Source organism: Paramisgurnus dabryanus, chromosome 9 (genome assembly GCF_030506205.2).
Source record: "Paramisgurnus dabryanus chromosome 9, PD_genome_1.1, whole genome shotgun sequence".
Taxonomy (NCBI): domain Eukaryota; kingdom Metazoa; phylum Chordata; class Actinopteri; order Cypriniformes; family Cobitidae; genus Paramisgurnus; species Paramisgurnus dabryanus.
The window spans coordinates 22,810,867-22,835,226 of NC_133345.1; the positions used below are offsets into that span (position 1 = coordinate 22,810,867).

Here is a 24,360-nt window from a genome sequence, read left to right on the forward strand (position 1 = left end):
CAAGAACAAAAGAGGATATATTAGAAATTCAAAATGAAAAGCAATCAAAAGGCGGCAAGTGTTGCAATCACCCGAAAAAGCACAACGAGAGGAACACGATGTAATATAGCAGAATGAACGCCAGTCTGTGGGACATCAACCACAAATACAAAAAAATCTGTGTGCGAATGATGTCATCACATGAGAAAGAACAGACTAATCCGTCAAAACTGCACCTGACTGACCTCGCACCGTGATCTATATATATTGTTGGTCTCTGGTTTCATGTGAATGTCAGAGCATTACAAAGATGTCTTTCTACCATCTGCTGGCTCACATTGTTAGCAAGTTCCTTCACACAACCATCTGAAATATTCTCTAACAATCATGGGTCATTTACCCACACAATGTGTAACCTCCAAAGACAAACACAGGAATTACAATTGGCCGGCATTCAAACCCAAAAGGCACAATCACTCCTGAGATCTCAGTTTTAATGTTTTCTCTCGTTCGTCCGTTCGTTCGTTCCTCTCTCTCCATTTTATTTCTATTTGCTTGGAATTGCATATATAGAGAAGTGCAATGTCATTTCCCTGTATTTTCTCTGTAATAGCACCTTCATTAAATGTTAGTCATGGGGCTTTTTGTGCCCCCCCCACCCATACTCATTTCCTGTGGGGCTTGCTGTGGGACAGCGAGAGCGGAGGCCATCATCATACAAGACAGACAGAAAGCCCTGCTCTGTGTCTCCACTTAAGCACGCCTCGGCTGAAGAAGGAAAATACAGACGTAATGTAACGCTTACAGCTTATTCTAGTAAAATTCGCTCGTTATTTTGTTTTTGACATTTTCCGGACAGATTAAAGTAAACAGCGGGCAGAAGAGGGTGGGAGTGGGTTTGGGAAATTATCCAAGCAAGATTTAAATTCGTGTCGCCCGCACGTACGCACCACCATGCAATATGTCGTAGCAAGTGCATTACCCACCAGGACACATTTCCAACACTAGCAGCATTTTCATGTCAGATTGTACAGCTAAATCTGAAAACAGTACACAATCTCACATACTACTATGGAGAAAAAATACAGTACCACAGGTCTGACTCAAAGTCTTTTTGTAATGGGCAAGTGAAGCATACATAGAGACTGTGCATTGCTGTTTAAAAAGCATCCTTATGAAGTGGTACCTCAGGAAGTTGGCCGAAAGTGTTTAAAGCTATAGTATGAGTACATAATGGATGCTTAAAGAAACAAAAACATAAGATAGTTTTTATCAGCTATTGAACAGTTTTCTACATACAGGTAATTCATGTATGTCTATATGTGTTATTTTCTAACATTAATAACCAGGCCAATCAAATGATTACGAATTTTAATCTAATTATTAGATGATGTGCCAAATAATTATCGCATTTAATCGCACATAACTATTGGCATGAAATTGAGAAATTACACTTACAGTAACAAAAAATACAATAAACTTTTTAATACAGTGCATGCAGTATTTTTTTTACATTTGATTTATTTTATTTCTGTACCTTAAACCACAGACCAACCTGAAAAGACATGAAAAGCAAGTTTTTTTTTTCAATTGAAAGATGCACACTTTTAAATACCGGTGATATTGGACCCAATCACCTTTTCTCTAATTTACAGCATATGCCTGTTCACTTGTCAAAGCACCGTCAATAAAATCCATTCCAATTGAGGAATGCCCTGATAAATAAAACTTAAATTAAACTCCATTTCGTATTTTCACTACTTTCACCGTTTTGTACTCCCTCGACACGACAAGCCAAGGTAAACAAAACTATTAGGCTATAAAAGCAATTGTTTAATTAAAAGGCACCAGAATACAAAAAAATGGCATCTTCTCCAACAAATGGAAATTTTGCGGGGGGACGCCCATGCTCAGTTAGCATTTATGTGCTGTTTGAAGCCTTGAAATGCAGATGGCTTAAGATAAGCGCAGTCGTGTGCGCGCACACACACAAACACAAAACTTCTTAAACAACATGATGTGAGCACAGCATTGAGATCTGCTTTGCGTGCTTAAATATTTAAATTGGCAAGGCATGAATGCATGTGAAATGATAAACTTGAGGGACTGGCTTGATCGTGTGAGTTAAATGCGTTAAAAATGTTAAGGTGTTATTTTTCCCTATAGCTAATTATTCTAATTAAATTAACAGCCTTATTAATAACTTCACTATTTTAAAAAAGTGATAAAAATTAGCAGGTATGTCTAAGCTTTAGACTGGTACTATAAATGTTTACCTCATTAACAGGAAATATACTATAGTAAGCACTGGTACGTGTGAACTGCAACCGAAGAGAGAGGAAAATATGGTGTAATTACTGTAAAAAAAAAAAACATATTGGCAGTACATTACTCTGATAATGATCGAAGGGAGGGAGGATGATATCATTTACCTGAAAAGCTTCTGAAAAAGGTACCTGTTCTGTAACAGGATGTGTCTACTGAGAGAAAACCGGCTTTAGTTTTGAGCTGTTATGAGCGTCCCCAACCCTCTCACGTCTGAAAGAACATGTCTTCATCCCACAATGAATCTTCTTATACCCAAAAGAGAGCGCTCAGTGTCAAAACATCTAAATGATCACATAATCACAAAGTGATACAATGTTAAGCAATGTTGTTTACTTTATTAAACTCAATCGTCTTGTCAGCTCTGAGTAATTGAATATCTTTTGGGAGCATGGTTACATAATAGGCACTTTTACAGAACAAATAATTTGTTTTCTTTTATAAGCCGGTTTTGACAAAATGCACTACATGAGTCCTAATGATTAATAAGTCGTTATTACCTTGAGCAGCGTAGTGTCTTCGAAAGGGGAAAGTATGCATGAACGAGGAAAGACTAATGGATTTCAGAATCAAAGCTTTGCCTCCCCTAATAGATTAAAAAGAACAGAGTCCAAATTCTAATTATAGTCTTAATTAATGAGGCTGAACAGCACCTCTTTAACGGGTGCAGCCATATTGTTTTGGCTCCGGAAACCATGCACGGGAACAATGTGAGCTGGGAAAAGAGCTCCAACTGGCAGTGCCAAGAAAATCCAATTCATATTTAACTTGGAGAGCCCTTTTGTACAAAAAAATAAATATCATTTATAATGCCTCTACAAAGAATGGAAACGAGGAGATGCTATTTGGAGATCTGGATGGGGATGGTACGGACCTTAATAATTGGTATGTGAACGCACTTTGGAAAAATATTCTTCCGACACACAAACAAATTTTGAAATTGCTCCTCAACAGCGTTTAATTTTCCAGTAGTATTAATTCAGCTTCCAGGCACGTAGCATAACAGCAACTCCGAGCCCTCTCCGACAATGCCTTGTTTTGAACTGAAAAGGTGCAGAACAGCCAAAAGCACATCTGTGCACGCTGCTTCATTCTCAAAACCGAATTTGAGATTACCTCGAAGATCAGCTCATCACATTGCTAATTGGTGCTCATAAAAACACAAATTATGTATTTCTGGAAGAATTACGTTTGCATCACTTCCTCTTTGTGCACGATCACGCATAACGAACGTCAGTGTAATCTGCAAAGCTGAGAACTGGCTCTTGTCAGCTTTAACAAGGTGTTTTTGACACATCAACTTGTAGTGTCAATTTTATTGTAATTCACTAATTGAATGTGTGGGATCTGCTCTTCTAATGTATCAGCCACACATCTGAGATCCCAAGATAAAACCACATCTAACATCATGAAAACTTTTTATATTACACATTTTTCAGGCCTAGGAATCCTTGGTGCATAAAGACTAACTTTATATCTATGGGGCTGTTTACACTTGGTATTAAGATGTGTTTTCATCGATCGGATCACAAGTGGACGAGAGAGACACATTACGTTTACACCTGGTATTTAAATCTGTCTCTCTTGTCCACTTTCGACCGCTTCTGTCCTGAATACTGTGAGGGGGTGGTCTGTGAGACGGTGGGCGAGTCTCTCTGCTGTCATTCAAACCCGAGCGGGAGAAATTATGAGTTTATATGGACGCAAACTAATACTATGTCGGAGTCCACTGCTTGTTTAGCAAGTAAACATGCTGCACAGAGTTTTGTACGTGTATATGTAAGAGCTTTCTTAGAATTTTCAGCGCAATTGATGAAATAGGATTGCGCAACTTTCACACGCTTTCAAAACTAAACTACGGAGATCCTCCGCTTTAGTTTTATCAATGAAAGGCTAAAAATAGCGGTGTTCACCGTATGTTCACGCCAGAAGTCAGAAAAGACGTAAAACTTGTGTTTAATACCTCAGATTAGATTAATGGGCGGAGAGAAGGCGGTCGCGTGTGGCTGTTTGAACACATTCAACCACATATGCGTTCCGCAACTCCAAAGCGATCCGATCGAAAGTGGTTTCGACTACCTCTGGATGTGGTTGAAAGTGGTCGAAAGTGGATGATCTCAAAACGTTTTGAACACCGTTTACACCTGGCATTAACGTCGTCCACTTGTGATCCGATCGACGAAAACGCATGTTAATGCCAAGTGTAAACAGACTCTACATGTGTCAAGTACACTCTCTACCTCTCCCAACTGTCATTGGAGGAGTTTACTTTTCAAAAAGTACACTTTTGTACCTAAGAGGTGCATATTGGTGCCGAAAGGTACACATTGGTACTGGTTCCTCAAAGGTACATAGTCTGTACCAACATTTTTAAAAGGTACCGTTCCAGTGACAACTTTTGTATCCTTTGTTCTGAAAGTGTATCATATTCATGTACAGTATACATACTCTATGATAATGTTAAAAAACATACTAAACATGATTGTTTAAATTCCAACAAAATAACGACATTGTTGAAAATTCTATTATTATTTTAAAAATGCAAGCATCTAAACACGACATCTACACTGCAAAAAAAATGATTTTCAAGAAAAAAATTCTTAGTATTTTTGTCTTGTTTTCAGTAAAAATATCTAAAAATTCTTAAATTAAGATGCTTTTTCTTGATGAGCAAGACGACCCAAGAAAATAAGTCTAGTTATTAGACCAAAATTATCAAATTTAAGTGATTTTGTGCATAAAACAAGCAAAAAATCTGTCAATGGGGTAAGCAAATTTTTCTTAAATGTTTCTTGAATTTAGTGTTTGAGAATAATGTTCAAGATTATTTTTGCTTACCTCATTGGCAGATTTTTTTTGCTTGTTTTATCCATAAAATCACTTAAATTTGATAATTTTGGTCTAAAAACTAGACTTTTTTCTTGGGTCGTTTTGCTCATCAAGAAAAAGCATCTTAATGTAAGAATTTTTAGACATTTGAGATCTAATAGTTATCTCACTACAGTTTCTCGACCTTTGTACAATTCTGAAACACAAACGCTTAGACCGTAAAAGTGGTCCTGTTACGATAAAGATTATCGAAAAGTCTTCTGGATCAAAAGAGATTTGAGACACAAGCTTCAAGGACTAGATCACCTTCTGGAACTGTGGGCTCTTTAGCCATAAGTGGCTTTTGCAAGGCTGTTCCATTTTGCCATTACACACAGACACAAAACCTGTGCTTAAAGAACCAGGACAGATTTTGCATTTAGCTAGGACAACTAGATAAAAACTCAACTAAATCAGTATCTATAGGGCACTGTCTGCAGCCAGACACATAACTGGCAATGCTTTGGTAGAGCTGCCAGTTGACTCATTCAGGCTTAGAATGTACTGTATTTTTGACCTTTTACGCTATCCAACTGCACAGCAAATATAGATCTAATATTAGGATCTAATATTACATTAAGTAAATTCTGATCCATATACAGTAGGAAATCTGGACGAAACACTGTATGCTGTACTGTACCGCTAGTAAAAACAAAGTGAAAAGTAAAAAAATAATTCAAGGTAATTTAATGCCTAAAAACTGTGATCACTAGGCCAGGGGTTTTTAATCTGTGTGTCAGAACCCACTTGCTGGTCGCACATTTTTTAATAAAAGTTAGGTTTTAGGCTTGTTGCGATAATCGGTGTAACCGGTGATACACGGTGCACCTTTAGCCTCTAAAAGATTAGATCACTTGCCCATCGCGGCACCGTCTTTCACCGTCATTTATATTTTTCTAGTAATTCAATTATTTAGTTTTGTTAGAGAGCATGTGTTAATGTGTCTGCTGCCTTAATACAGTGCGAGCTGAACGCACGTCACAGCACAGGGCAGCAGGTGTAAGATTTCATTTATTACTGTCAGAGTACTGTATGTGAGGCGAGCTGACTGATAATGACAATGGTAGAAGCCACGTGTTTACTTGTTGTGTTATAACATACGTATATAATGTTTAAAGGTATAGCGGAAGATTTTCCCGAATTTTTGAAAGAACCGCCCATCCACTTTAAAAAAAAATGAATGATTAACAACTGGGATGACCAATAATCTTGATGATCCACCCGGAAAAAGAAAATCTTCCGCTATACCTTTAATATAAGCAAGATCTTTTTGTTGTTTTGTTTTCATTAAGAAAAATAATAAACCCATCATTCAAGCAGCGCTTTAAATTAAGAAAGAGCCATTTGCTCAGCTTGGGACTGGCGGGCTTCCGTCAGAAGTACCTGCGCACACTGGCTCAAGCACTTAATTAATACAATTGTTGCCCTCGCAACTGCAGATTACGCATGTGCCAAATGTAAACAACCTCTAGTTCAAAAGTGAAAGTAAAATGCACACGGCTGCATGCTCATTTATAAGCCCCTCCCACCCGGTGATACCAATTATAAAAGAGGTTAAATTAGTATTTTTTTCATATTTCCATATAAAAAATATGTTGGTGGGTCCCAGGATAGATTACACCTTTTTGAGTGGGTCACAAAATGAAATGTTTGGCAACCACGGAACTAGGCTACAGTAAGCATACTGTATAATAACTTGGGCTTGGTATCAGCAACCACAGTACCTCATGACAATTTACAATATTATAGAATCGTAATTAGATTGCAGATAAAACAAAATATACAAACTTTTGTCTAATACAGACTTCTGACCACACTGAAAATGAATAAATAATTATAATATATATTCATTTAATATCATAAGAAAGATGTCTGAGCTCACCTGCAAGTCTCTGCATACACTCTCAGAAATAAAGGTCCAAAAGTTGTCACTGGGACAGTACTATTTCAAAAAGGTACACCTTTGTAACCAAAGAGTGCATATTAGTACTTTGGCAGTTCAAAAATACACTTATTTGTACCTAAATGGTACATATAAAGACATTTTTTAAAGGGTACTGCCCCAGTGACATCTTTGTACCTTTATTTTTGACAGTATAGCTTTAGTGTGCCAATCTGCATAGACAACTGGTTTTATTTCTCTTTTTAAAAATTTTACCATGTGGGAAGAGATTTTTCCTGCGTCAATAAAAGCACTGCCAATGATTTGTTAGTCAACAATAAAATCTGGCCAATTTGACCAAAACTAAGCCTTCTGTTCCCTAAACAAATCAACAAGAAAATAAAATCTTAACCGAATATAATCCAAAAGCAAACGTTCTTCTGGAACCATGGTGCTCTACCATATCCGAGAACTCTGAGAGGAAACTAAGCCATTTTGTTCCAGATTAGTCATCATGACCTCCAGCAACTGCACATGGTTAGGAAAAACACCAAACTGCTACAGAAAAGAAATGAATCGTGCTACAACAACAGCCTGATATTTCACGAACACCGAAATTAATTTGCACCCCAGCTGGGTATTTTAACATAGAGAAAAGTGAAGATTATGTGTACAGTATGTCCTTGGATTAATGCTTGGATCGTCTTCACCATTTCTTCGGCTTTACTGGTGACAGAGCGCTCAGCTGAACTCATTCAGGCAATATGAAGTAGCTCTACACAGGGAAAAGACGGCAGAGGACGATTGCCGTGAGCTGCATTCCTTTCCGGCTGTGCTCTGAGATGTCCCTGCTCTCCCTGTGCCTTGTGCTTGTGAAAAATCAGAAGTATGCAAGGAATGGCCATCTGACAGGAGCACTGAAGTGGTTCCTCTCCAAAGCGGCCACGCCAGTTCAGGCTGTTTGGAACAAACAACAGCTGCACTATGAGATCAGAGAGCCAAAGGCCTGCGCTATGTGACCAGAGAGACACTTGGGAAAACGCTCTTTGCCACATCCCATAATGCCACTGCCAACTAAGCACTGTACATCCAGTACCAAAATGCCCCCACAAGGCACACTAGGGTAGTGTATCATCTTATTCAAAAGCAGGGAGTGTTACTAGTTTGTACCATAGACCCAAATCATTTAAGATAAAGAAAGTAAATTAACTTTGACTATTATTTATTTGTCACTTTAAAATCCAAATGAATCGCGAAAAATTCCTGATCTCCGTTTTATCAGATTTACATTTTACAATATGGCACTAACTGGCTTTAGCACAGATGCCATTTATGTCTAGCGATGCTTGTTTCAATTCTCAAATGTAAATTCTACTGAGATATGATAATAATATGACAATCACTAAAAGACTAACAGAAAGGAAAGGCAGTAAATGCATAATGCCGCTGAAATCAGCTCCATGTTACTGTGCCTATGATAAAGTATACTGAAGTATTCATTACAATAAAGTGTTGGACACTATGAGACTCAATATTATTCTTATTGTCTGTCTGTGTGCATTCAGTAAAGCGAGTCACGGTCACTTCTCACTCTGTAAACAAATATCTGTGAATATAATTGCAGCTGGTTAAAAGATGGTTAAATCCCACCTGTTCCTGTCTCTCAGCGCCATAGAATGCTTATGATAGGTTGTCTGGTCATTGTGCCTTAGAGGGTTGTCATGGTCCGAATGTTTGCAGGGTTTTGCTGGGTCAGGCATTTAGCAGGCTTACGCCAGCCGTATAAGGACTGCCACAGTACCAGGAAAACAGATGCACCTGTCAATAGGGGGAAGGAAACTCGGGAGGGGGGCAGGAGGGATGGAGGCAGGGGCCGAGGCCTTAAAGGAAATGCTGAGTTTATTTACCTGCCTGTCTGAATCAGCCGCTGAAACCGTTAACCATTTTGTACACCAGGAAAAACAAATACAGACACAGAGGAACCTTGCTGTGAACCTAAGCCTTTTGCACAGAGCCGTCACTTTTGTATAGGTGAGCCCACCTTCCACCTTAAAGGAAAACACCACCGTTTTTCAATATTTTACTATGTTCTTACCTCAATTTACTGTAGATGAATTAATACATATCTATCTTTATTCAATGCGTGCACTTTTAATCTTTGTACAGTGAGTCGTGAATGTGTTAGCATTTAGCCTAGCCCCATTCATTCCTATGGCTCCAAACAGGGATGAATTTAGAAGCCACCAAACACTTCCATGTTTTCCCTATTTAAAGACTAGTAGTTACGAGTAAGTATGGTGGCACAAAATAAAACTTTAGTTTGGAGCCATAGGAATGAATGGGGCTAGGCTAAATGCTAACACATTCAAGAAACGCTGTACAAAGATTAAAAGTGCACGCAATAAAAAAAGATAGGTATGTATTAATTCATCTAAGTTGAGGTAAGAACATAGTAAAATATTGAAAAACTGTGGTGTTTTCCTTTTAAAGCGATACTACAGACAATATTTCAAAATTACCCCATGATGTACTGTACTCACCTTTAAGCAATCCAAGATACATATGTACATCATCTTTTAGACAAACACATTTGAGTAAATGTCCATGATTTTCCAAGCTCATAATGGTAGAAAACAGGGATCAGGGAACAACTTCTGACTTTAAAGTCCAAAAAGTGCATCCATCCTTCACAGAAGTAATCCACATGGCTTCAAGGACTCAAGAAATTTACGAGAGTCATTGCGCAACCTATGGCAAAAAACGCTAACTCTGCAAAAACTCTCACGTAAATGGCATGAGCTCAAGATGTTGCCTTTATTGGAAGCTGGTTATTATAGTTTTTAAAGACCTTTACTAACCCATTGGAACCGTGTGGATTACCTCTGTGAAGGATGAATGCACGTTTTGGGGGTTTAATGTTAGACGTTCCCTGATCCCTGTTTTCTACCATTATAAAGCTTGCAAGAGCACAGACATTAACTAAAATAACTTTAAATGTGTTCGCCTAAACGATGATGGACATATGTATCACAGATTGCTTGAGGGTTTTGATATTTGTTTTTCCTTTAAAGTTTTCCAGGATAAACAAATTAGGGCAAGAGGAACCTTCAAGTTCACGTGAAAGAGCATGAATCTCTCAGCCCGGTCGTTCCAGCAGTCAAGCTTTTGTGTTGGGATGCTTTGTAATGTTGAAAAAGTAGCCCTGCTCTACCGGTGACATAGACAGAGCGGCCCGCTAGAGAATGGAGGCAACCCTTGTATTTGTAACTGTCAGGGAGAAACAGTTGGACACATGACCTTGCGCGTGTCCTTCATGACTTGACAGTGTGTGTACACACAAGCAGCAGGGCAGAAACGTTGCAGCTGCCGCCATTTTCCAACATCACATGACTGTTTACACTCGCTCGATCAAACACCTCCCCTTGCCCTGGAACCTGAAACTGACACAATCCCACTGATACAACTTAATGCTCTTCCATAGGCAGGTAATGCAGCTCAGGGGCCTGTGACACAACCTCTGAGGTTTTCTTTGAATGATAATCATAATATGCTAATTCGTTTTTTGAGAAGCCATAGAAAACCCTTGATAATATCCTTCTGATGTCCTCATAAAGGGCAGAGGCACTTCAACATCCATCACTGGCTCATAACGGTCTGGCCTAGATTTCCAAATATCAAGAGAGAGGTGGGGGGTTGTGGTGTGCTCTACTGTAACATGCCGGTTATTCTCTAAGCAGATGAGAAACAACGAGGGAGAATCACAAGACTGTCTGATCACAAACGGAGCAGGGGCAAATAATGTGGTATCCCAAGTTAATCAAGCCATCAACTTAAAATATGGATCCACAAACCCTGGCCAAGCATAACATTTATTGACTCAGGATCGCAGCGTGACTGGTGCAGTCACCCCCGAGGTCTTACCTGCAAGGCTGGAGCCTATGCCGTTTGGCACTGTGAGCTCTGGGCTACCCAGCATGTTACCTAATGAGAAGTACAAAATGAGATGATTAACCGCCTGTATCCTTCATCTGCGGGTGTGAGTATACAGAACAGCCCACTAACACAGCAACCTGCTCCTTGTAGTGTGTCAAACTAATTTCAATTTTCCCACTTTTTTCAGAAAGACAACTAATCAAGCATCTCTATTACTGCAAACCCTTTTTGATATAAACAAGCCCATATCTTTAGGGACAAGATAACTGCATAACTGCATAACTCAACCTTCAACATTCAAGGACATGAACAATACCTCAAATTTATGTGGGTTGGGGAAAAGAGTGTTTTGCTTTTCTAAGCAATCAGGATACATTTTCACCTGGTGGACCATACAATCGGTGGAAACACATTGAGTTACAGTATATTCATATACTTGCAACATCCTAGCAACAAAAAAGCACTAGTACAAATTCGCTGCGACCAAACCACCTACTATATAGTAGGCAAAAATCAGTAGACAAAGCAATTAGTATGTCTGAATTTAAAATATTCGAAAAACATTAGGTGAAAAGTACAAGGATGACCTACAACTTCCGGCAAGATCCTGAAGTGTTCATTCGATGATGATCATTGTGTTAAAATGAAAATATCCTCACACAGAACACCGCAGCAACCGAAAAACAACATATTTAAATAGATTGGTGACCATAAAGCCAGCAACACCCTAACACTTTTTTTTCAGAAGGAGTATACAGGTATATGTGTTTGTGTGGGTTGGTATATGTGGTTTATGGGACATGAATAGTATATAACGACATTTTTAGTATGCTATAAACATGGTTTACTGAACATCTTAAAAAACATACTAGGGGCCAGATTCACTAACAGCTTGCACAAGCGCAAACTATCATTTTGGCGTTAAATGACTATGTAGGGATTTACTAAAGACGCGCAGTGTATCATTAGCGCTGAAAATGTGTGGTCTAGTTATTTTTGCGACTGACCTTATTGCATATGAATTTTTAGGAGTTTCCCTTTCAGACGGCAAATTTTCGGGAGGAGATTATTTAAATGATTCACGCAATGCAATTTACTAATGTTTTATGCGTGTGTTATGAATGGCATTTGCGCTATTATTTAACGCCGAAAAAAGCACGTCTGAAATTATTGCAGAAAAAAGAGGCATCACAGAGAGCAGAGAACGTGTGATACAATGCAGAGGATTGTTTTAACACGCAAAGTATTGTTTGCAATGCCAAATCATTTTATAGAAAAATATTATTCGAAAATATTGTTTGCAACGCCAAGCCATGTTATTTTTTATTTGCAAGAGGAAATGAAAAAAGAGTCACTAGGAGAATTTACACAATACCAGTTGTTTCAAAACTACACTTTCTAGTGTACAATGGCTTCATTAGCTGTGATGTCCGTGGTGCTGAATTCAAGATTAGTTCTGCTTATTTGTGACCCTGAACTAATTTGCGCTGCTCTTAGTAGATTGCTTTGGTCATTATAGAAATCAGCTATAATTGCGCCTGTGTTATTTAATTTTGCACTTAAATAACCCGCAGATATTACCACTCCCATCGGCGCATTTTTGGAATTGCGCTTGCACGCAAATTTGCCCCGTTTAGTAAATCTGGCCCTAAATGGTACTTTTTCATAGATTAAAGTCTGCCAACAGGTTTTTGTGACAGTTGGGGTTAAGGGCTCGTTATAGTCATGCGTAGGTCCTACGGCGTAGCCGCGACGGCTTATGTTCCACGTCGGTTTTCATTTATACTTTTGCGTCGTCGTCTGCGTCGACGCGCAAACCGCTGGTAGGCAGTATCCACGCGTGTAACCACAGTAGCAGCGCGACTGTCAGAGAAGAAGAAGCTTGGCACGTTAACCCACAAACGAAGAAGAAACAGCAACTTGTTGTGTATGATTTGAGAAGACCAGCAATGATGGAAGTAAATAAACAGTGACTTTTGTTGAAATTTGAGTTAAATCACTGCTCAACTTGGCACATCGTTGTTTTCACCGTTGCAAACGGAAATACCTATGACGCAGTTTTTTACCTGATGGGAGGGGTTCTGGTGGACCAATCACAGCACTTGCGGTCTGCGTAGATCTGACGAGCTGTTAAAATTTTCCGAGGTGCACGTCAGGCTACGCAGAGCTACGCACAGGCTACGGAACCTACGCACGACTATAAATCGGGCTTTAGGGACAGGGGTAGGTTAGGTTGCAGTTTTTACCGTATAAAATGCATTGCGTCTATGGAATTGGCCCCGTAAACCACATATACCAACGTCTGTGTGTGTCTGCCTGTAAAAGCTCTTATAATCTAATTATGTTATTAGGAGAATTAGAGTTTGATTTTACTTACGTTCATTTCAATCATTGACATGGTTTTACTCTGTCAATATAAAAGATATCAAGGTTACATTTTTACAGAATAATCTTTACATTATGAAGGATAATTATATTTAGAAATATAATCTATTTTGTTGCAGCTAGCATTTTAGTCTATATTGGTATTAAAATAATATATTTAACTTATCTACAAAACAATCAAAGGCAAGTGATCTTTGTATAGTGATCAAAGTATAAAAATGTAAATATAATAAAATCTGAACCAGAAAATCTCTCTTAAGTCAGTTATACAAGAAAGGCTAAAAAAAATCGTCCCGTTTTGATTTCGAGCGGTATTTGTACCGTCGAGTACAAACTTCAGAGAGCATGTGTTGGCCTGTGAAGGGTGAGGGTTTAAGTATTGTTGAGGTCAGTAATGGGTGTTGTTGGAACATCAAACACTTTTTGCAGCGATGCACTGCAGCAGTGTTTTTGCACTTTACTACGATCATGCCTCCCTCCTACATACAGTAGCAACAGAGATAAAAGGATGACTAATGTGTCCAGCACAGAAAAACATGCATTTAACACTCGTGTAATAACTTAAAACATTGACCAGCGCACACTAGGGCCACATTCAAAATAGTATTTTTGAATTTTTAGTTTTAATATTACATAAAAAATTTACATCAAGACGTTATTATCTGTATCTTTGCATTGCATTTTCATTTGTTTCAAATATTTGTGAAATGCATTTAAATGCAATTGTAAAACAATCTCTTTTTTTCGGATTTGTCAGTCTGTCTGTCTCTCGCACTTCACACTCGGGCTGGTGCGGCCCAGCCACAAAGCCCACTGCTGTCAGACCAGCTTAAAGAGCAGATCAGACGGCATTACAGCCCTGCTGTCGTCATGGAGACCACTTCCAGGAGGCTACTAATTGATCTCACTTCCGCTCCTCTCATGCCAGTACTGAGGTGTGAAACACCAAGCATATCAAGAAACACAACGATGTCTGTGCACAGCAGCTGGGAAAAAACATTGTTTCATTATTACTTCCTCTAACAGATCTCACTATCTGAGACGTAGAAAAACAACATCTGTATTAAATACAGAAAACACATAACTTGACATAGAAGCCGCTGAAAAGATTTCAAGATGTGACAGTAATGAAACTGCCCTACTTTTCATGGTAGAAATTAAAATATGTCTAGGGAATAGCACTAACCTGCACTGCCTGTACTAGGGGGCCTCTGCGGGGGCCCGGCAGACACTACGTTTCTGTGCAGGGAACCCTGAGGTGGAGACAGCATGGCACCATCACTCAGAGAGGCAGTGGCGGCTGACAGGCTCTGACTTCCCAAAGAGGCCCCGGGGTTGTAGGACATGGCGTTGGGGTTTGACACAGGCACAGCCACATGCATGGAGAAGTTCTGCTGGGGAAGGCCTGTAGGCTGAAACAGATGCACACACATAACTTTATGTGAGGAAAACTTCAGAGCAAATTAACATGTGCTATTTAATATCCCCATATCAATAACACAGATAATTGATTCAAACTATATGATTCATCTCTACAACAGTGACTAACAAGAAATTGCACGATAATAGCATGTAGTTGGTTTTTTGCAGTGTTCAAATTCATTCAACAAGAATGGTTGCACACGTCTTTAAGCTTCTAACAGGATTGAAAGATGGCCCGTGAGTTTTGGTGCTTTTATCATACAATGGAATAAAACAGGAGACAGATTGCCGGGTGGAAAAACGTAATCTCGGGAGGGAGATCTCTGGATCACCTTGGGCTGTCCAAAAAGCCTGGCAAAAAGTGAAAAATACTCCTGGAAAAGAAATCTCCTACTGGGAGTCATTTGTACTGTGCTTGGAACACCAATTTTGACCCAGGTTTAATACATAAAACAACAATTCGAGATGAAATATATTACAAAGGCATGCACATTTCGGCAATAACTTGAAATAGCTTTTGAGTCAAGCATGGCTATAGCCAGCACTGCACTTGGCCCTTTTACAAAACAAACCATAAATACAAAACACAAAAAAAAACACTATATATATAATTATTATTATTATTTTACAGCATTTACATTTCAAGTCTAATCGGAATACACATATGAAAATCTTATTCTAATGAGCTTAAATAACAACAGGTAATCATGTGATTGCATTAATGCATAGTGTGTCTTAATAAAATCAACAGGCAGTGCATTGCTGACTATTCATAGTTATTCACAGAGTGGGTGTGAGTAGGGGCAGTGACAAACCACTACATCCACTTAACAGTGCAGTGAGACAGTTAGTACAGATATTAGTGGTTAATAACACAAAAAAACTGCAGCATTGTTTATGTCCATTCGGTGCAGCGATAAAAAATCACCTCGCACCCTCTATCAGGTGCATGTTATGATCACCACCCAACAAGATCACTATTGTGTCACATTATGTTTAAAACGTAAAAAGGCTATAGATATCCAAGTTTGTGACTAAGAATTTTCCATATTTGGCTCAAGTTCAGCTTGTTATTACACTAAGATACTGGGCTCTGGTGTTGCCACCCACCAGAAGGAGTGAGAATAAAAAATCATTTCTGTTGGAGGAGAAATGGTGAGAGAATCTCTCCGTCTTTATAGAACGGAAAATCTTCTCCATCACATGACCTGGACAGAGCACAGTACTGAGAGAAAAGATTCAATTTCCAGATCTGTTTGGCTAAGTGCTGGGAAGAACACATCAATTATTTCAAACCAATGAATCTGTCAATATACTAGACAGTCAGTGGACTTGTAGGCATTTCCTTAGACAATATACTGTGCACTTTCTCGCAAAAAAGTCTCATGCAGAGGTTTGTTAATCTTTCTCCAAAAACATCTAAATGATAGTCTGAGAGAGAGTCTAACTAAAATAAATAATATGAAACTAGCATTATGGTATTCAAGGGCGTATACGATAAGTCCTTGCTTCTATTGAAGCAAACAGGGTGATCATTGGAAACCTTTCAAATCATGGTGAAATAACATAAATCAACAGGTTTTTGTACATAAATTGTAAAGTCCATGCAGGATCAGGTACTGTATATGTTTACATTAATGCAAATAAGGAAAAGATCCAAATACTTTATGTAATGTTTTTAAATTAATAAAAAAAACATTTTCACTCAATTTGTTATAATATACTGAATTATTTTTTTATTACAAAAATTTTATTAAATAAGATGAATGCAAAATAGATACACTTAACTTTAAACTTTTGGCACCCACTATATGTAATTTTTTGATGAGAATTGATTGAAAATTAATTATAGAATAATTCATGATGAATTCATGATTTTTTAAATATTTTCTAAACAATGTGATCTTATTAGGGTGAGAGAAAAAAGCTACAAAATTAAAAACATAAGTGCAATTCCACTGGACAAAAGAGTAAATATGCTTTAAAAGTCTTTATTTGTTGAGAGAGGTTAAGGGTGAGGCAATGAAAAGGGGGTGTGTATCCTTTCTGCCACAAAGCCAAGCAAAAACATTGCATTTACTTACGATTTTATGATTTCGCATCATATTATCAAACTCTTCATTAATTTTTTTATATTTTTCTTCTGTGTGAGGGGTGAGGACATATGAGGAGTCGGGATCCGGGCTATCACAGCCTCTGTGTTCTTTCTTGTTAAGCGCCTGTAGTGAACATCAACATAAAAAGAGGGATCAACACAAAAAGGCAGAGAAAGGAGACAGTACTTACACCACAGCGCTTGTACATTAAATCACTCTCTTCGTTTAGTTTGCCGAAACGGTCGTCCATGAGGGGACTGTGACCGAAACAGTCATCTGGATCAGGACTGGCACAGTCATTATGGCCTTTGTTTCTTAATTTCTGAAAATAAAATTGGAAAATTCACACATACGTAGGCATTTGAAACCCAAACTAGGGCTCAACAATTAGGATTTTGTCTACTGGCCTGGTCAGGACGCTAATTTTTAGGAAATTATTTTATGCTTATTTAATAATATTTTATTATTTCTTCTATACCAAATGAACAAACATACTACAAATAATTTATAATAAAAAATTGTAATAACAGCTATAAACACTTTGCTAAAATAATACTGATTTAACATTAGCCTACTAGATAACTTTACCCTGAATTTTCAACAATTAACGTCAATACACCACATAAAACCAAACATTTACTTCTGTTACTCTGACTATGAACATTTATTTATTGTAATATCAAATTAAATGATGTCTAAATATCACCAAAATAAACCACCTAAATAAGGATAGTACAATATGATCAATCTAATCTCACAGCATTTAGTAAAGAAATAGTTAATGAACTTCACTCCTGACTGTAATTGTGTGTTTCTGTAACATCTGCTTAGTGAGCACAAAAGTGCTAGGATGAAATTGAACTGGTAACAGTTCAATGGATAATTCGGCAAATACATTAAGAGCTAACACGCTGATGGTTGCACCATGCCTATTGCATTAGTCCCCAGGGAGGAAATTGAATTGTCACTCCTTATCCTTTCCCTTAAAAACATTAAGCTCTAGAAAACCAAATCGTCTTTGTGCGTTTCTCTCCCTCCCTCCCCTTCGACTCTTTCTTAGGAACATACATTTCCCTCAGCATGTGTGTGTGTTGTGATGCATATTTCATTATCTTTCAGTTATCATAAGCCACCCAGCTGGAAGACACACACACATAAGGGGCTCCCACAGTGCGGAGCTTTAGAAACTCTCTTACTGTAATTCAGCATCCCTGCCATTCACAGGAGCAATGTGAAAGTGATGTACAAATTGAATGGATTATCATATCCGGTCACTAACATTTAAGCATGGAAGGGACTGATTATATTAAGTGCAAAGTGCAGAGGTCATACCACCAGGTTTAGTATCATCATCCTTTTTACCCTGAGAGATAAGACACTTTGTTCCTAAATCATTTCTATTTAAACATATCTGATTTCTAAAAGTATTCCAAAACTATACGTTTTATACAGTAGTCAGGTGGTATAATACTGTATGTAAGACTGGTATAATATCTACATAGAAAAAAATTATAATAATGTATTAATCAACACCTTATCGGTAAGTGGTATATACAGTATATACTGTACAATCCCTTATGAAGTTATACATGATGAAATTTACAGTACATACAGTACTATACAGGCTTTCAGTAACGTGTTAACCTTTTTATTTTTCACACTTTTGGTTGCGCATCAGATTGACTGCGTTAACAAGACGACAGCAAAGGGTGTCAGGGCGCTTGAAAATGGGAAATCTTCATTTGACGCCCCGGTCTATTTCTTGCTAGATAGAGCCTCTGTAATAAGACTACCTCAGGGCGGTGTGGTAGCAGAGGTCACATGTTCTTTCAGATGAAAAAGTCATGTTTTGAAGGAAGTGAAGCACAGCACACATACACTAACAAGCCCCTTAGTCTCTCACAATGTGTGTGACTGCGTAGGTATGCTTGTGTGTGAGAGTGCCTTCGCAGTGCAGCTGCTCTCCTCTGGTATTTCAGTGAATTGAAGTGAGATCTTTGTTGATCTTTATCTACTTTATCTAACAAAATGTGCAACCAAGCTCTGAGAATTCTCACTGGCACATGTGCACAGGAAAGTTTGAAAAGCGTTCATAATGCATAGTGCTGTGCAATCCATCTAGCTTCTATCTGTCTAATGACAGCACAAAACGGAGCAGATATATGGCTTTTCCGGGACCTTCTGTAACCATGAAGCTATTTAGTGCGGTACCGAAGGTGGCTCTTGCACTTACTTTTTGAGCAACGCCTTCCCGGGTCATTTCCTGTTTACAGGGCCCTATGTGGTTCTCTGAAACACTGTGTTTACCAGTGAAACTATGCACTTTCTCCCCCAGAGTGCCACAGATTCCATCAGGACCTGCAAATTATAGTCCCAACCTGCTCATTATGTGGCAAGTACTGTGGCTGGAGCAGGGCAGCGAGGTCTGTGTGAGCAGGGCAGGGCTGCTGACTTCCACAGTAACCCCAGGGACACACCCGTCCGTTGGGGCCTGAGTCGACAGGGAGGAGCCCCTGTGGAAAGAACGGCTGCCAGACCAGCCTCCTCATGGGTACACGTTCCTGGCGATGCAGCACAATAACATATCAAAACAAAGCGCAGTCAATCTCCTGGACTGTGGAGCTGTCGAAATACAGTACGGACACTTTACATGTTAATAGTAAATACGTTGGAAATGAGATAAATGGAAGCAAATCTTACACACAAATACACTAGCATTGCCATTTGTTTTGCATATCATGGCCTCCAGTGCTTCAAAGACTAAAAACTGGAATGGCACGCTGGTAAGTTCCTCTTTAAATACCTTGGCGTGTTTTGGGTGTCCCATAGACACTGCCCGCAGCTCTAGTAAATGGATCACTACATCAGCACATGTCCGAACAGGTGTCCCCTCTCCCTAACACCTGTCAGCCCCTTCACCTCACAAATCAGCCAATCAAGAGCCCTGGTGTAAGCATGGCCATAGAAGGGCACGATCAAAAGTTGTCAGTGCTGCAAGAAATAAACCACTGCCGATGCATGACACACTTGGATGCGTGTGAATCTGGGAAATACAAGCACAGATGGGGGTATGAGACTGATCGCAAGTTTGATTAAACTGGATCATTTACATTCTTAATTACACCTTTAAGTGCAAGTCTGCCATGCTTTCTCATCAAGAGGGCAAAGTGTAGCATTTTCAGCTTTTCTTACTTTTTTTCGAGGGATGATTGTAAACACAACATCAGAAGAGATCTAGCGAGCAGCTTACATCAAGTAACACTTTATAATCTGCTGTCTTTATTTCTGTTATACCTGAAGATCTAATATCATGAGTTTAGATGTCGTAAGGGAAAAGGAGTGTTATTGTTATGAGAGCGTGGAGCTCGCGCTGTGTGTGAGATCGTGTGAAAGAGGGAGAGTGGGCAGTGCTGGCGTAAGCGGTTCTGGAGAGGGAGCTGAAAACTCATATTGTGTAATCTGTTCAGCATGTCCCGCATGGCTCGGAGACAGGACAGTGGGACAGCCGCCAATATTCATGCCGATATTCGCTTTTTTAATAGAAGGTTCGCCAAAAGACCTGTATTGATAAAACTTTGGCAGTCGACACAAAAATGAGAGTGACGTCAAGCCAGCGCAACATAAATGCGTAGTGTTTTCATTTGACTGGATCTGTGCGTGTGTGTGATGAAACAAGACCTGAATAACATGAGAAAATGAGAAAGCAGACACTTAAACCCTTCTTTTCTATAAACAAAAAAATTGCTATTAAACATTATTTATAACAATTAAATACTAATACTAAAGCTAAATTTAGTATTAAGTTTATTATTATTATTATTATTATTATTATTTTATTATTAAGTTCGGTTCCTAAATGAGAATGTACTCAAGGAAGGTTTAGCTCACTTCTAGGGACAATTTTGTATCTAAACTATAGCTAAGTATGTTCACAAATAGTTTTATATACTTGGACAGATGTGATATATAAGAAATATCAAACTGGAGGTAAAAAGTGTTTATGGCAGGAATTTATTCAGAAGCATTAAGATTTAAAATCATCAAGTCTGGTTGTAAAAACATAAAAGAAACCATCGCTTGCATAAGCTTCTTTCATTACCTACTCTGCGTTACCAGTCAACATTCGCACAGTGAAATGGCACAAGCACTTTACAGTATACGTCGAAAAGCATTTCACTTATACCCCCGTTCTATCAAAGGTCTTTTGTATTGACTTATTCATGTGCTGCACGTGGATAAAGGAAGATTCAAATATAGTCGGAAATTGTAAGCCTAAAAGCCCAGCATTCAAAATAAAGCAGGAGCTGGAGAAAAATGAAAGAAGAAAGAATGGAGGATGATGACAGAGTGCGAGCTGTGTAATGGGTGGAGTGAGGGTGGAGAGCTTATCCTCCGTTTCTGATTAAATCACACAGTACGGTGACAGCTGTGTGTGCGAAGACTTTTTAGTTTTTGTTTATCTAAAAAAAGTGCATACCAATGTAAAACGAGGTAAAAAGAGGTCTTTAATTTTACTTTCAGACATATACTGCTTTTCTTATGTTTGAAATGGAGGCGTGCTCTGTCTAGGTGGTGTAACCAAGTTTTTAGCATAGAGATTACGGAAAAAAAACCATGTAAAATTTGTTTAGGCTCTGTCTGGGAATAGTTTGATTTTGATTCATTCATACTGCCAGTTTTTCATAAATCTGTGTGTGCATTTACACACATCACGTAAAGACCCCGTAAAGAAACGGGACGTACTTGTAATTGTGCATGTGGTGGATTTTGTCCACAGCATCTTTAGTTTGCTTTTTATCCATGATCTCTCTTCAGGGTTCCCACACCTTAGTTAACCTTTAAATTCAAGGACCTTTCAAAGACTTTCCAGGTCAAATACCCACAAATTCAAGGACTACACATTTTAAGTGAGAACAAGGTTACATTGTGTTACCTTTTAAGATACATTGTTACAGTTCCCTTTTGAGGGAACTCGTTCTGTGTCACTGCGGTGACACTTTGGGGACGCCTCCGAGGGTAAATGCGTCTGAATGTGTATATCAAATTTAACCAATGGTGAGGCTTAATGACAAAGATAGGGTGACCCGGGAGCCAGGAAGTATATCGCTATCTGAAATATTGCCAAAGATGGCATTACAGGGACGCAGGAAGTATGGCAAGGGAGACGCAGTGTCTGGTTCCCTTCTCAGGGAACAACAGTTACATACGTAACCTGAGATGTTTTCATGTGTCAAACACATGCAAAAAAGCATTTTGGTATGAATCAACATTCGCTTACAGAAGATATAAGCATTTAAAGTGAAAAGTTTAGCACGTGTGCTTAAAAAGTCTAGAATTTTTATGATATTATTCTACACTGCACAGGGAATAATATGGATTTTTTTCCAGGAAACTTCTTGCATAAAATAGATTCAAGCACTGGAAGAGCTGGAAGATTACTTCTTGTTGCGATGGCACGTGTCCTTACTACGTCACATTGTTTCTGCCTTCTGTTCACACAGGACGCGTTCCGTAAATGTTATGGGAGAAATCCCAGAAACAATAATGGGATGTGTTTGTGATCACACAGAAGGCACGCTGACAATTTTATGGAACTTTTTCTGGGATCAGCATGCTGTGTGAATGGGGTTTATAACTGTGACCCTGCAGTGTTGTCCCAACTGAGCAAGTCAGCATGCTAAACTGTAAAAGATCACAACTGTGTTTGGTGCATCTTGCTTTGTGTCATTATCATGGTGGTTTGAGTGCGGGAAGCATCTTAGAAATCAGTGCATATATTGCCCTTATATATTACGTTAGGCTAAGTCTATACAAGACGCATTTAAAAACAATTTCTGGTTTTCTGTCTTGCCGATTTGCACATTACATAAAAATTCACAGCCTTGGTGCTGCTTCAATTATAAGATCATTTTCTTTGACGGCAGTTATGATCAAACTTTGTTTTCAGACAACTTTGAGCACATAGCAAGGGTTGATTTTTGCAACATGTCAACAAACAAACCAAAGGGTGTTATTTTTGCACAAAACCGAAAATGAAGAAGATAAGAGATTATGCTAGTTAGCGAGAAATGCAGTTTTTTGTTCCTGCTTTCCAAAAACTGTTTGTTGTTCTTTCTCCCTCACTTGGTTTAAAAGAAATGCCGCTGTTAGGGCCTGTTCAAGCAGGCCAACGTGATGTGACGTAGCACACCACTAATAGCACAACTGCACAAACAAGCATATCCTCCCACAATGACCCATATTATTAATGTCTATAGTGTAGGTTAAAAAAAAACTATTCTAGGAAATCTGTTACTGTACTGAACTTTGCTCAGATATTATTCTATGGATGTGATGTCATGCGTGATTTTCCTGCCTCTGTGCTATTGTCTTTGTGCTCCTCTTACAGGAAGCTGGACAGCGGGAGCTCATTTACAGCAAGTGAGTCCGGCTGAACGTTTGGTAATTATGATCTTTGCGCAGCTGTTTGGAATAAAACAATATACAGTGAAATCGAATCCCCCCCGCCAGACAAAAAGCTGCTTCACAATGAATGGCACATAAATAACAGCAGAAGTTTAAGTGCCTGATGCATCTCTGTCGGTTCTAAGAAAAAGCATGGTTTCGTCTCAGTTTTGCCATGCATCACAGTTAATTACCACTGGTCGACCACTGAGATTGCTGTTTTTATATGAAGATGGCATTTCATGTTAGTTAGCAATGGTGTTACACTTCTAGGAGCAATAGTTTCCCACAAAGACAGGCAGATGCTCACAGACAGTACACTGGCGGGCTTGATCAAGCTATTAGTTGCCACTGTGCAGAAAAGAACATATTCACTATCAAGGGTATTTTGAGACATGACTGCAGATTGGGAATTGAAACCAAAATTGAGGTGAAGGCATATCAAAGTCATCAAAGTTTCCTTCCAATGAACTAATGTTGCTTTCTAGTCCCACTGGTCTAAATAAATTATCTCATCTATTTAACACAGAAATCTACAGTGAAGCTATTACAGTTAATGACGAACAAAGGGGAAAGAAGTGGGAAATTTCCATGTGACAAATATATCCGTTTCTCATTTTTCTTCCCTTCACCCATTTCCTCCAAAACTAGTTAGTCTTTTTCTCCCTCCTACCTGTCTTTCACTCCTAACCATCTTGACCCACAGACTGGATCATTAGCCATGAGAGCCCTTGAAACAATAGCCCCCCCGAACCCCTCCATTCCTCCTCTCCTCTAAAATATTCATAAGGACAATTAGGAGTTCCGATAAGGCAGAGAGGAGAAAGCAGAGAGGGTAGGTCGTGCCAGCAGGACGTCTGTTCTGTAACACTCTATACCCCTGCCACCGAGCAGGCCTCATCAATCTGTGAGGGCGCACCTCTCCACACGCACCTCGCCAGCCTTCCGGCCTCCTGCCATCCGCCCTGAAAACCGCCGGCCTTGACCGTGGCCTTGATACTCTCATTGTGTGGTTTGTTCGGTCAA

The 24,360-nt window shown here is 38.9% G+C and overlaps 1 protein-coding gene across 18 annotated transcripts in view; it reads right to left on the minus strand.

Moving 5' to 3' along the window:
• Positions 1-24,360, minus strand: part of mef2aa (myocyte enhancer factor 2aa) — a 103,552-nt gene that overhangs the window by 11,013 nt on the left and 68,179 nt on the right. For 10 of the 18 annotated variants that reach the window (XM_065283148.2, XM_065283151.2, XM_065283147.2 and 7 more), the window contains 3 exons: positions 17,081-17,212; positions 16,879-17,013; positions 14,559-14,784 (listed from right to left, as the gene is read on the minus strand). In XM_065283148.2, the coding sequence (XP_065139220.1) occupies positions 14,559-14,784; positions 16,879-17,013; positions 17,081-17,212 (493 nt within the window). The remainder of the gene's footprint in view (positions 1-14,558; positions 14,785-16,878; positions 17,014-17,080; positions 17,213-24,360) is intronic. The other 8 variants (XM_065283159.2, XM_065283157.2, XM_065283161.2 and 5 more) reach the window with 2 other exon arrangements.